Source organism: Hippocampus guttulatus, chromosome 11 (genome assembly GCF_054856545.1).
Source record: "Hippocampus guttulatus isolate MCC_2025c chromosome 11, RoL_Hgut_1.0, whole genome shotgun sequence".
Lineage (NCBI taxonomy): Eukaryota > Metazoa > Chordata > Actinopteri > Syngnathiformes > Syngnathidae > Hippocampus > Hippocampus guttulatus.
In genome coordinates, this window is record NC_141271.1 from 18,146,844 (window position 1) to 18,160,690 (window position 13,847).

At 42.7% G+C, this 13,847-nt stretch overlaps 2 protein-coding genes across 2 annotated transcripts; both read left to right on the top strand.

Annotated features, from left to right (window-relative positions):
* Positions 1-660: 660 nt before the first annotated feature.
* fap (fibroblast activation protein, alpha) lies at positions 661-9,547 on the top strand. The gene is made up of 26 exons (XM_086123011.1): positions 661-728; positions 827-911; positions 1,490-1,579; positions 1,669-1,763; positions 1,849-1,923; positions 2,257-2,309; positions 2,700-2,772; positions 2,850-2,970; positions 3,992-4,146; positions 4,307-4,407; positions 4,479-4,611; positions 4,700-4,738; positions 4,888-4,986; positions 5,726-5,796; positions 5,892-5,945; positions 6,228-6,352; positions 6,463-6,519; positions 6,786-6,884; positions 6,959-7,028; positions 7,106-7,300; positions 7,370-7,424; positions 7,501-7,600; positions 8,483-8,541; positions 8,877-8,949; positions 9,080-9,153; positions 9,318-9,547. The coding sequence occupies exons 1-26, from the start codon at positions 726-728 to the stop codon at positions 9,414-9,416; spliced, it is 2,253 nt and encodes a 750-aa protein (XP_085979137.1). The 5' UTR covers positions 661-725; the 3' UTR covers positions 9,417-9,547.
* Positions 9,548-10,289: 742 nt separating this feature from the next.
* Positions 10,290-12,691, top strand: gcgb (glucagon b). The gene is made up of 4 exons (XM_086123010.1): positions 10,290-10,364; positions 10,429-10,528; positions 11,280-11,435; positions 12,267-12,691. The coding sequence occupies exons 2-4, from the start codon at positions 10,440-10,442 to the stop codon at positions 12,388-12,390; spliced, it is 369 nt and encodes a 122-aa protein (XP_085979136.1). The 5' UTR covers positions 10,290-10,364; positions 10,429-10,439; the 3' UTR covers positions 12,391-12,691.
* The last annotated feature ends 1,156 nt before the right edge of the window (positions 12,692-13,847 follow it).

A 13,847-nucleotide genomic window follows, 5' to 3' on the forward strand; every position in this document is an offset into this window, starting at 1 on the left:
CTATGTCTTTGTAGAAATGTTTTTTTTTTACTTTTTTTTTCGGGTTGGGGGATTTCGGCAAGCTCATTCCCGTTTTCTCGGATAAAATGCTTAGTGGACGTTTTTTTTTTTTGTAATGTAATAATTATGGATTTTTGAGCTCCCAATCGCCCCCTACTTTTCCATTGTCTCAATTTAGCATTATTTTTACCGCTTCATATTGAAGTTCGTTGCCCAAATAAAGGACGGCTGACACTTTTTGCATTCTAAGGGTGGAGCGGTTCACACTTGGACGCGGATGAAACGCGCCTGATTGATAAAAATCTGACGTGCTGACACCAATCCCCAAAATTTGCAGATAACGCGCGCACTTGACTCGGCACGGACCGAAACATAGACGACGATCCTTAGAAAAAGAAAAAAGTTCACATCCGTGCGCGCGCGAGCGCGCGTGGAGTTGGTTCTTGTGTTCGCAAACGCGGCGTTGCAGAAAGGCACGCGTCTGGTTCAGGGCTCTCCTCAGGAATGCGACGGGAAGGGAGAAGTCTGCTTCAACAACACGCACGCGGGACGGAGCTTACTTTTCTTCTTGATTGGAGCGGGGGGGGGGGGGGACTCGCGTCGTGCATTTGCTCAACGTACAAAAAAAAAATCAATGAAACATTGGGAGCGAGAGTGTTAACTCGTCGGTCAAGTTTGGAGCACGGAGGAGCCTTGAAGAGGCGCACGTCGACTTCTTCAGCTTCATGGTCAGTACGAGCGCATCACTTGAGAAAATTTGATGGACTTCTTTTAAATGGGGGGGGGGGGGTGGAAAAAAAAGCACTTATGGTGTGACCCTCCGCAGGGCTGCATAAGCCAAGTGGTGTGGGCGCTGCTGGGGGCGGCTGCCTTCATCACGGTAGTAACGGTGACGGCGGTTTTTTTGAGTAGTAAGTACTTTTGGAATTCATTGTTCATGTTGAATGCAATTGATTGGTTTGTTTTGTTTTTGTTATTTGCTGCACCAATCCGCATACGCGGCCGTATTGCTTTGCGTGTTCCCTTAAAAGGGCAAGAGGCCCAGGGTGCTTGCTTCAAGCTTTTATTGCCACCATAAGTTGAAATTTACTGTCAAACCACTAAAAAAAAACGAATAACCAAAGCACTGAACACCGTTAGCTTAATGCTAACATATCTGAAACACCATAAATGGGCCAACAAAACTAGCACCGATATTGCAGGAACTATCAGCATAAATGGTCCAACAACAAGTACAGAATATAAAAAATTTTTAAAGGCACACTTCTTTTTTTTCTTCTATGCAAAAAAAAAAAAAAAAAGTATTACAAGAGATGTTGCACCTGAGTCTGAATCACTGGATATGTGCCGATAAATGGTTGTTTTGAAAGAAAAAGTTTGACAGCCCCGAGTTTAAGGGATGCATCTGCATCCCAACAGCAGCGCTATGTGACGTCAACTATGCACCCCCGCCCGACCCCTCCTCCTAACCCACCTAATTTTTGTTCAGAATCAGAAGCTCCGAAAAATCCTTACACCTTTGAAGACTATTTCAATAACACAATTCGGTGGAGATCCTACAATCTGTACTGGATAACAGGTATGGAGAACATTTGCAAGCCGGCCGCTATCCCCCGCCTGGTGTGTCAGAACAGAACCTTCCTAAGTGTGTTATTCTCGCACCTGCAGATACCGATTATCTACACAAAGCCAGAGATGGCAACGTCTACCGCTACAATGTGGAAAACAACACAGAGTCACCATTCTTGAGCAATTCAACCTTTGTATTAGAATCATTTCAACTAACACGTTTAATAGCCAACGCTCCTGGAATAGGATGGCTTTTTTCACGGTGTCTGTTTATCGTAGGACGAAGTGGGCGCCACAGACTACCTGTTGTCGGGGGATCACCAATATGTCGCGCTAGAAAGCAATTTCACAAAGGTGAGTGATCTTGCATGGGACGAATGCAAAAAGGGGAGGGCAAACTACCATTTTTCATCAGTGCGACTCGGGTGGGGCACGTGGGACCACACGCACTTCCTAACCAGACGCATGACAATGCTATTTTAAATGTGGATAACACATACTTGGAAAAGAAAAAAAATGTAAGTGAACAAACATTTTTAAGGCAACAAACTTGGATAAATGTTTAAGTTGGGCCATTGAACAGAAATATTTTACGTTTTGCTATTTTATTGTGAAAATTGACTTTGCCACATTAATAATAATAATACCATGTTTTTTTGGGGTGTGTGTGTGTTTGCCATCCACCAGCAATGGAGACACTCGTACACAGCCGCCTACTCATTCTATAGCTTGAAGAGTTGGTAAGTAGCCTTCTTTTATTGTGTAAGGAAAAAAAAATGCTGTTATTGTTCTGTAATCATAACGAAGCATAACGTACGGTATACAAAAGTTTGGGATATCGGACTTCCGGGTGCAATCGGCATGAACCAAAAATGGACAACAAGTAGGGCGGCATGATTTTTGGGGGGGGGGGGGGAAATCGATTTTTAACTACAATATTTAACATGTACCGAAAGGAATGACTTTTTTTCTCATGAAAGAAAAGTCATTTTTGTTACGTGGAAAAATAAGAAAGCTTTATGTATTTAAGTTATTTACACTTTAAAAAAACAAACAAACAGTAAGATCAACTCGAAATTCACTCCGGAAAGTCTCCCGTGATTTTACTCGGTTTGATGTTTTCACTGCAGGGCGTTTGTCGAAAATGTGGGTCTTCCGCCCGTGGTGCAGTACCTCAGCTGGGCGCCAGAGGGAAACAAAATGGCGAGATGGCGCCGCGACATCCCAACTTTCCACGCTTGCGTTTCACACAAACAAGCTAACAGCGCTGTGTCACGCAGGCCTACATTGCCGACTACAACGTCTACGTCAAAGCTAACATCACTGCGGAAGCTGTACAAGTCACCAGCAACGGGAAAAAAAATGAGATCCTCAATGGAGTGCCTGACTGGGTGTATGAGGGTGAGGAACATTTAGCAGTTTAGCCTTCGTGTTAGTGTGTGCGTGTGTGTTGGAAGTTGTGCAATATTTAACCACGTACGAGGGTGTTCCAAAAATGTTGAAAAAAATCTGCGCACGGCATTTAAAATATGGCAATCTGAGTACTCTTATAAATCATCTCTCTCGCTTTCACATTCCTTGGCACAACTATTCGACAAGGTGGCAGTAAAGCAGTATTTTTGTCTCCATGGGGCTTCTCAACTCAGTTCAACATTGCATTGTATTGTACTTTTGTCTCCAGGAAGTTCCTTTACTCTCTCCTTGGCACCACCAACATTCCGCAAAATGGTTCCAAAGCACTACTTTTATGCTCAGGAAGCTCCTCACCTCAAACATAATTCCTTGGTCCCAATATTCCAGAAGGTGGCAGCAAAGCACTACTTTTGTCTCTGTGCGACTCATAAATACCCTTCAACAATTACTGCTTAACACCAACATTCCACAAGATGGCACTGAAGCACTACTTTTGTCTCTACAAAGCTCCTCAACTCACTTCAACCTATTTGCTTGGCAGCAAGATAATAATAATAATAATACATTTATTTATAAGCGCCTTTCAAAACACTCAAGGACACTTTACAATCAGGAACAAGATGCCAAAAGATGACACCAAAGCACTACTTTTATATTACCGGCAGTTATATCGTCGCTGTTCTGTGAAAAACACATATGTCCATTTTTATTGTATATATATATATTTTTTTTTTACGTTCATGATCATTTACATTCCGCAAGATTAATATAAATATTTTGCAATGACAAAAATGGACAGGTGTTTTTCAGAGGACAGCGATAATATATTTATATTCTTTTGCATGAAGTGGTCAGTTTTGATTGAACTTGGGGAAAACGAACAATTTTAAATATACTTTTTTTACAGCACTTGTTAATATTTGCCATGTGCTCAAACAAAATGCTACCCTGTACTAAAAGTGTTATTTCCTTGAATTTGTGGTTCTTTTTTTTGTCTGTGTAACTCTAGAGGAGGTGTTTGCATCAAACGGAGCCTTGTGGTGGTCGACAACTGGACGATACTTGGCCTACGCCGAGTTTGATGACACCCAAGTGAAAAAAGTGGAGTTTTCCTTCTACGGACTGACGCAGTACCCTGAAACTATGGCTATTGCATACCCAAAGGTGGGATTGAAAGCATTCCAATGACTGCATTTCGAGGTCGAACTGGCACTCGCCGAAGAAATCGCACGTGAACTGATTCCTGCGAATACCCCCCCCCCCCCCCCCCCCCCCACGCCATGTACAGTATGTCAAGAATGTTCTAATCGTGACTTTCTTGCAGGCGGGCTCAAATCTGACGAAGGTCAAACTGTTCGTGGTTGATACGAATAACTTGTCCATCCCCGCCAGAGTGATCCTACCCCCTGCCCCCATTCGATCTGGGTCTGTATTTTCCAACCTGACAAAGCGGCAGCCAGCTCGGCGTGTTTAATTTCCTGTGACTTTGCGTTTAGGGATCACATTTTGAATTCGGTCACCTGGGTCACCGACCAGCGTGTCGCGGCGCAGTGGGTCACCAGAAAGCAGAATTACGTGCTCGTGCAGATTTACGACTTGATTGGAGGGAAATGGAAAGAAAACGAGGAGGTCCTTTTGCTTTCCATTCACAGATGACGTGATTTGAACGTGATTACGTGCTGATTAAAAACAGCCTTTTTGTCTTCATTTTGTATAGAAATTCGAGCAAATGAGCCCAACAGGCTGGGTTGGCCACGTAAGTTTTTCAGTCCCATCCAACTTCATCTCGACGGCGCATTTCACCTCAGCCGCAACAGAAAGGAAATATTGTGTTTTTTCTACTAAAAGCATGACTGTAACTATTGTGCATAATGAAGTAAAAACAATGTTTTTTCCAACTTCCAGTATGGGCCATTACCTCTTTTCTTTGCTGAAGATAAAATCAGTTTCTACAAAGTGCAAAGTGACAACAGTGGCTACAAACATATTCATCGCATCCAAAAGGTAAGCAGCATTAGGTTTTTATCTCATCCTTGGATATTGAGAGTTGCACTCTGTAACATGTCCTCGCAATAAAAATAAGAAATTGTGGGGAATGAAAGTAAAATAGCACTTAATAGATTGTCAGGAAAAGCTGAGCAGAACAGCTGAAATTTATGGTGATCAAAATGCACCTTAAATATTGGCAGGTGAGTGCTGACTCACATTTAACCTGAGTTTAAATCACGATTATAGTTTAGGATTTTTCATTATAGTTTGTTTTTATTTAATTTTGACTATTTAATTTAGTCAGCTAGTTGTCATTTTTTCAAAAAATGCTTTGTTTTAGTTGACTTTTTATTAGTTGTAACGATTTATTGATGTATTTATTTATCTTAATTTATGCGGAGTATCGCTTGAGTGAAAGAGAAGCTCGTTCAACTACGATTCTCAAATTATAGGTTTACTTTTAAAAATCATTGCAGCTCTGCTTACCTCTAGGCTTAGGACACTTTTGAATAAAATGTCCAGAAGAGAAAATTAAAATGAAAATTTAATTGCAGCACATATTTTTGTATGTTAGCTAGCAGTCTACAATGTGTTTTTTTTTAGATAAGATGTTGGGCAGGAATCTTCTGAATAAATTTGTCGTGTCCATTTTCTACTAATTACACAGAATAACTTTTTTTTTTTTTTTTGGTTGAAAATTCTCTGAAATTCATGGGACAACCGAATGTTGACTGACTTGAGGCATCTTTTGAAGGGCAAGGCGACACCGATTACCTCGGGCAAGTGGGAAGTCATTTACATCACCAAGCTGACGAAAGATGCCATGTGAGTGAGAATCACGTTCGGTCACCTGTGGAAGCTTTGTTTTAAAAAAAAAAAATACAATAAAATGTGGTCTGACTAACCTTCTATTCCCACAGATATTTTGTCGGTTATGAAGATGGGGGGACGCCTGCGAAGAGACATGTTTACAAGTAAGCTATTCTTTCTTGCGGCCAGATCGGACGTTCCTCGTGTCATGATTCGTGTTTATTATTACGTTCGGAAAATACCCCAGTTTTCATGCAGGTCATATCATTTTCTTTTGTTGTATTTATCCGTCACACTTTAAAGGCCTGTCCCTGAAAATATTGTAAAAGCTGGGAAACACTGAACAGTACTGAATCCGGACACTTTGAACACATGAGCCCGTAAACGAAGAATTGACCCGAGTTCCATTGCGCACCTGAGTACTTGCGTGTTCCCTTGCGCATCAGGGTGGCGATCGGAGTCGTACCTTCTCCTCGCAAGTGCCTCACCTGCAACGACGACAAGGACAGGTGTCAGTACAACTTGGCTTACTTCAGCACTGACGCCTCGTATTACCGCATGGACTGTTACGGTCAGTTGCGCGCATTTGGCGCCTACAATCAACCTGTGCTCAAATGCGCTGGTGTGTGAACTATCGTGTCCATTTATGACACTTATTTTCACCGTGTTTGTGTGGACCAGGGCCGGGTTTGCCTCGCTTCACGCTCATGGATAATCGAGGCCCAGGTGCAAATGCCTGTAGGTATACGCGCGCACACACACACACACACACACACACACGCAGTCTAGCAGCCACAAGTTCATTGTCAGATCGGCCATTACAAATGGACTGATTCACTTTCCGTCCACACTTTTTCGTTCAACGAGACAAATTTGTTAATGTTTCATGAAACACAAAAGCGGAACGGATATGAATATGAATATGTAATATCCAATTCATGTTGGATTGAACTGAATGAACACGTGTCAATCCCCAAACCATTTTTTCGTGGTGGTTTTTGTAGTGCTCGCCACTCTTGAAGAAAACAAAGAAATTGAGAACATCCTCCAGCACTTCCAAATGCCAACGATGAAGTACGGCACCTTCAACATTGCAGGATTTGGTAAGGCAACCCCCGCAGAGCGATCCACTTGAGGTCATCGAAAGATGGAACATTTTTCAATGATGTTTCAACAGATCTCTCGTATGAGATGATGTTACCGCCAAATTTTCAGTCCTCCAGGCGGTACCCTCTGCTTCTTGACGTGTAAGTGAACGAAAGAGGTGCACAATTCGGTGCAGAAATTCATTTGGACTAATGCCGCCGAGCTGTCCCTCGCGCAGGTACGGCGGGCCCTGTAGTCAAAGAGTGGATTATCGTTTCAAGCTGAACTGGAGCACCTTCCTGGCCAGCACCTACGGGATCATCGTCGCCAGATTTGACGGAAGAGGAAGCGGTTACCAAGGCGACAAGATCATGCACGCCATCTACCGGCGTCTCGGAACCATTGAGGTGGAGGATCAGATGGAGGCGGTCAGGTAAAGAAGTACGTCGTGACTCCGGAACTAAACCCAAATGTACTACTCATCGCTGCGATCCGTTTTTAGGAACTTTGCCGAGATGCGTTTTGTTGACAAAGACCGGATAGCTATTTGGGGCTGGGTAAGTTCGACATCGGATTTGATCTCATTTTGTTTCATTTATTTTTGGGGGACCATTTTCCGTCATTGATTTTCAGTCCTACGGCGGTTACGTTACCTCCATGGCCCTGGGCGCTGGAAGCGGCCTTTTCAAGTGTGGGATTGCGGTTGCTCCAGTCGCCAGTTGGCAAATGTATGGTGGGTATGCCGAAATACTCTGCATATGGTGGGTCTATGGAGATGTAATGTGTGTCTTTGTAAAGATACACAGACACATATACACATATATACCGGATTTTACGCACTAAAAGGCACACTGGATTATCAGGCACACCTTCAACGAAAGGCCTATTTTGTCATATTTTTTTCATACATTGGGCGCACCGAATTATAAGACGCAATCTACAATGCCTCCGTTAGATGGAGCTATGCTCAAGGAAACGCCAACAGAACGATCAGATGTCAGTAAAACTTATTGAATAAAGCTCTACGTATGGTGACACTGTTAAATGTCAAAATTTCCATTCCAGAGCTGCAAAATATTTCCACTTCTGACAACATTTAAATATTCACACACACACACACACACACACTACTGCACCATTCACAGCAAATCAGCTGAGTTTCCACAGCAGATGCTTTTTTTTTTCCCCCTCCCATAAAAAAACTTGTGAATCCTGCCAGTGGAGCTGAACTGCGGTGGGACATCTGCCGATTGGTACGGGGTGCCAGCTTATGTCTGCCGCTTTGCTTGGCACAGCCCTGAGTTTCCATTTAGAGGAGGTGCGCGCGCGTGGAAACACCTGTTTGGGTATCGAGTAGTAAAGGATTCATCTACGATTGTTTGGAGTTCAGCTTTTGAATCGATGACTTCAATGGTATCTTCATGGAACATTTTGGGAACTGGGCTTTTACCCGTTAAGACAAGCAGCTAAACAATTGCTTTTACGTGACCGGCGTGTAAAACGTTTCGTGTAAAAAGTACTTCCGCGATAATTCTATGGCAATTTGCATATGTTCTGTCAGCATGCAAATTTGTCTTGAAAAGTTCGGAATTCACAAAGACCATTTTGCCCGCAGATGCTGTCTACACTGAACGCTACATGGGCACACCTCAAGACAATAAAATGGGTTATGAGGTAAGCGGTTGTAATATTTCAGGTGTGTATCGTACCGCGGGTGGCAGGCCGCGCATGCGGTCGCCGCTGCTTTACTTGCTCTGACCAACCAATCAGAGGATGGAACAATTCTAGCGAAGTTGTGGGCCAGCTAAGTGGCGAATGTGAGGCACTTTTGAAGTCCGATTCAGTTAAAAAATAAAAATAAAAAAAATCAATAAACAAAAGTCGCACCGCTAATATCGAAGTTAGATCGGCCAGCGCGACTGATTCAGAAGCCGATGAGCAGATTAGAGTGACGACAAATTCATATCGACCGCTTTAAACTGGCCTTTAATCTTTCTTTCCTTGAGCAGAATTCTTCAGTTTTAGCCCGAGCGGGGAAGTTCAAGGGTACGCAGTTTTTGCTTATCCACGGCACAGCAGACGGTGAGTCCATCTGATCTTGTTTTCACGTTGGCCCGGCGCAACGCTCTCTCTTTGCGCAAATGGACTCGTGTCTGACGGCACGGAAAATGGAACGAGCAAATAACATCAGGACGCCGTGTGTTTCCCGTAGACAATGTCCACTTCCAGCAGGCAGCGAAGCTCAACACGGCTCTGGTGGACGAGCAGGTTGACTTCGAGGCTATGGTAAATATTGGCTCGTTGGGAAGCGGTGAAATAATATTGACCCCGACGGTGTTTGATTTCATGAATGAATGGGAATGGATGGAAAGTGGGGAAACGTCTTTTTCTGCTGGCTGCAAACGACGCATTTTGCATTTCTCTCTCTCTTTTTTATTTTGTTCTTTCAGTGGTACACAGACAAGGACCATTCCCTCAAAGGGGCCATCCGGCACGTGTACGCCCTCATGAGTAACTTCCTCAAGAAATGTCTTGTTAATGACAAATGAATGTGAGCAAAACGCATTTATTTTGAAACACTATTGTGTTTCGTTGACTTCTGTACATTTTACAGACTTTTTTTGGGTTGATGAAAATCAGCATTCATGTTTTACATTGGCTTTTTTTAAAAATAAATCAAATATAGGACCACTCAAAGTGACTGTACGAGTTATTTGTGAAAATGATTGTTGATTATGACCAAAGCCAAAGTGGCCATCCCAAAGCCTCGATATCAATCCTCCTGAAGATTTATGGACAGATTTGCAAGGGCCGAGGAAGCTCGCGGAAGGAGTTGAAAAATGTTTGAGCAAGTCATACAATTTAAAGGCGTATGACTTTGAAGAAAGTAATGAGTAATAAATGAGTAATAAACGAGTAATAAAAAAATGTAATCCTGGAATTTATTAAATGGAAATATTTTTGGTCTCTTTCACTGATCTAAAAACAGGAAAATTAGGGATTTCACAACACAAAGCTCTCCGCGACGTTCGTAATGCGAGCCCGTAGGCAGGTACGGACGGGGCAATACAAGGCCAAATTTGATTCAAATACATTTTTTGCCGAGCTCTCTTTTTGACAAAACTCACGCAAGAATCTTGGTTGTAAATTCATTTTTGACCGCCAAGCGAATCATCCGAAATGAACGGCTGAGCAATGAAGTCATCGTACGTGCGAAGACGGGAGCTTTTTTTCCTGACCACATGTCGCACCCGCGGTGTTTGTCGGAGTCAAATAGATTCAATGAGACAGAAGCTGATTAATGGAGCAAGCGTGAAAGCGAAGATGTTGAGGTTCCAGTGACGGAGGAGTCACCTGGGAGGAGTGCGCCCGCTCGCCACTATAAAAGACGCAGCGCACCAAGAGTCGGCCATGAAACGCATCAGGACGCCGCGAGGAGGAAGAGGGCCGCCGTTCCACGCAACTACCGAAATCCCCATCAGACATTTAGGCGACTGGTGAGACTTGTGTTGCTTCTATCACTGTTTTTTGTTTTGTTTTACCTGTGACTTCTGGTGACAGGCGCTTGAAGGATGGAACACGCTCACTCTTTAGCCGGACTCCTGATCCTCATCATCGTCCAAAGCAGCCTGCAGTTGCCTGACCATGACACAAACTCTGCGTAAGGACGACTCGTACCACACTCGCCGACGAGTCGTTGAGCGCCGTTTCGTTTGTGAATTGGATGTTTTGAAAAACATTTCAGCTACAATTGTAGCTGATATCAAAGGAGATTATTGATTATAAGGATGATCATTGTGACTTAATTTGACATTTTGTGTATCGTCGGCCACATAGCATAATTGCCCAAGTCGTCAATATTTTTGGAAGACAAACAATTTTTAGAACACACATTGATCATTTTTTAAAATTGATATTGTTAAAAAAAATAGGCCAGATGTTTGACCAAGTAGGCGAAAGGAAAAAAATACAATTTCAATACCAATGTCTGTGCTTTTGTTTTCCAAAAATATTGAAAAATGACTTACCGGTAGGCAATTATGCTTAATGTCTGACGACATGTAATGTGCTCAGGTAGCTTAAATTTGCAAACTGTGATGTTGTTTACAAAATTCAAAACTAAGACTTAATGATAATACACACACATATAATGTCGTTTTTGGGGCTTTGTATGATTTAAAGATGACTTTTTTTTCCTTCATTTGACTTCAATCACATGATTTTACTTCCTAAAACCTATAGTTGACTTAAATCGGTTTATTTTAAACACATTAAAAACAAAATCAATTTAAACATAAATCTTTAATTCATTGACTTGGAGGAAATCACACACATCACTCAACTTGACTGCATTTGATACGTATACAAAAAAAAAGTAGTTACCTGGAGTTGCTTCATCTTCATTTTTCCAGGGTTTTAAGTGAGAACTCCATTTCGAGTGAACCTCTCGAGCTCTCCAGCATGAAGAGACATTCCGAGGGAACGTTTTCCAACGACTACAGTAAATACCTGGAAACGAGAAGAGCTCAAGATTTTGTTCAGTGGCTCAAGAACTCAAAACGGAACGGGTGAGTGTTGCCTTTTCCAAACGTCAGATTCAGTCTTGCTGTGCTCACTTCGTGTCTCAAGTGTGTTATTTATAATATTATATTCACAAGAGCAATGGATAAGACAAAAATGTTGTACAGACAGTGCAACAGTTTATGTATCAATGCATGTATGCGTCTAGAATAAACACATCCCAACCCCCCCCACCCCCCCAGCAACAAATTTATCATCTGACAATATAGGTCAATAATGAAGCCATTATAAAACAAATCTACAGCCACCATTTTTTGTAGGCGTAAAAGGCAGGATTAGAGCGTATGACACAGATTTTAGACAAAACTAGGTGGTGCTGAAATAATATTTTAAATTTACACTGTCTCACACTATGCCATCATCTCGTGGTGGACAATGGAATTACACTCAGTACAAACGCGAATTAAACCAAAACAGTTCTTACCTGCACACACAAAAATCTGCAAAATGGCGGGACCGCGATCCTGCAACCCGCGATGGAGAGGGGTCCTCCTGCCCCTAAAATCATCACCCCAAAAGCGGCATGTTTGTTCAACCATTAACATTACACCGTCAAAGAGCGCAAACCATTTTCAACACGTTAGATCGGTCAAAAATTAGTCAATCTAACACCCACAGGCTGTATGCCGGACACTTCTGATACTTAAGAATGTGACAGAAAAACTGTGCTAGCCTAGCTGCGGGGTCCGGTAAGGTGCTACTACACCTCTTCGTGACACCACGGTCAACCGGTGTGATGTCAAAGAGTCGCTCGCGTCTCTTTTTCAAGTGAATGGGAAATTGTAAACGGTGTTGAGTGACTCTGTGGTCATGTTCAGCAAAAGTGTAATTCGGCGCCACGCGGACGGCACCTTCACCAGCGACATGAGCGCCTACCTGCAGGACCAGGCAGCCAAGGAGTTTGTGAGCTGGCTCAAGGCCGGCCGAGGCAGACGGCAGTAAGACGCCGAGGCGGCGCGCCCAGCCGACGTCACGCTGCGCCTCTGCGTCCCCACAACTGACTCTGTGCAATCATTAAATGTGTCACAAAGTGTACCGTCCTTTTCCTTGGTCGTCTTCTTGTCATTTTTCATTGTTATTTACAGATCACGTGCTTCAGTAAGGGTTGAACCCAGTGAGAGAAATCTCTCACGCTCACGTTAATTTGACTGGGAAGTATTTTTCTTTTATCTCCTCCCTACAAAACAGACTGAGTGCAATAAAGGGTATTTCATTTGATTTCATCTGTGTGCATTACAATATAAAGGCTGCTGACCATCTTCATAAAAGTATTGGCTGTGTGCATATTTTTACCAAATGGTGTTCTGTGAAAAGAGTTGTTGCATTACACAGATATGCATTTTTATTTTTTATTGGAGTGGGGGAGGGGGGTGCTTTGTTGTCATCTTGGGGCATCCCCGTGGCAAGGAACTCTGTTGAAGTGAGTTTATGGAGCTTCGTGGAGACAAAAGGTAGTGCTTTGGCACCATCTTGCGCCAAGAAATCAGTTTCTGTGGGACAAGTCCAAGCCCTGGCTAATACAAAAGTAGTGTTTTGGTGCTATCTTGTGAAGTCTACAGGCCATTTAGAAACCGAATTGCAGCGTCATCAATTACCCGTGGATTTTTACCGTGCGCGGCAAGATTGATGTTGAAATTTACATGAGTTTATAAGCTAGATTTAAAATCAACCTCGTTTTCGTAATTGGCAGAATTATGCATTTTTGAGCATTTTGTCATATCTGGTATGTTGCCGCTTTCCAATGGAAAAAAAAAAAGATCTGTTTCATAATTAGCCGTTTTTAAAAAGTTGTTATTTTAGTGGGCGGGGGAGGGGGCAATTTGGGGAGTTGTAGGGTCATAGTAATTGTAAAATTGTAACATTCATCTATTTGTTCATTTTCCGTACAATTTTATATGACACGCATTCAATTCATATTGATTCTTTTCTCGGGATTGTTTTTCTAGCGAGAAAAGCGGAAACAGATTGACGCGTGAGCATGTCATGAGAGAATGACGTCCCACAGCAAAGCCAAAGAAAAGGGAAATGCTGTCAATCAGCTTGTCGACCAACAAGCGGCGGGTCGTCACTCTCCGGCGCCTCCTCCGAAATAATAACGTGCGTGATGCGCTTTGGGAGGCATCGCCTCTCTTAGCTGTCATCTGAAAGCTTGTCAAACATTCACCGGGCAAACCTCGGGCCACTCCACGGTCATATGTTCTATTAATAGGCCAATTAGAACAACGATTGCGACAGATACTCGGAACAATGCAACGGATGTTTATGTGAGGTGAGGCTACGATTTCTTTTTTTTTTTCCAGACTTGAGTAATAGTAGACAACAATTAATGAATGGAAAGCGTATTACACTCATTTTATCTACGATACGAATGCAGGAGAATTTACGAATAAATGTTACGG

Coding starts and splice junctions, on each gene's coding strand:
- gcgb (XM_086123010.1), top strand. CDS start 10,440: ATGGAACACGCTCACTCTTTAGCCGGACTCCTGATCCTCATCATCGTC. Junction 10,529..11,279: donor GACCATGACACAAACTCTGC/GTAAGGACGACT, acceptor TCATTTTTCCAG/GGTTTTAAGTGAGAACTCCA. Junction 11,436..12,266: donor AAGAACTCAAAACGGAACGG/GTGAGTGTTGCC, acceptor GGTCATGTTCAG/CAAAAGTGTAATTCGGCGCC.
- fap (XM_086123011.1), top strand. Junction 4,408..4,478: donor CCTGCCCCCATTCGATCTGG/GTCTGTATTTTC, acceptor CTTTGCGTTTAG/GGATCACATTTTGAATTCGG. Junction 7,029..7,105: donor TACCCTCTGCTTCTTGACGT/GTAAGTGAACGA, acceptor TCCCTCGCGCAG/GTACGGCGGGCCCTGTAGTC.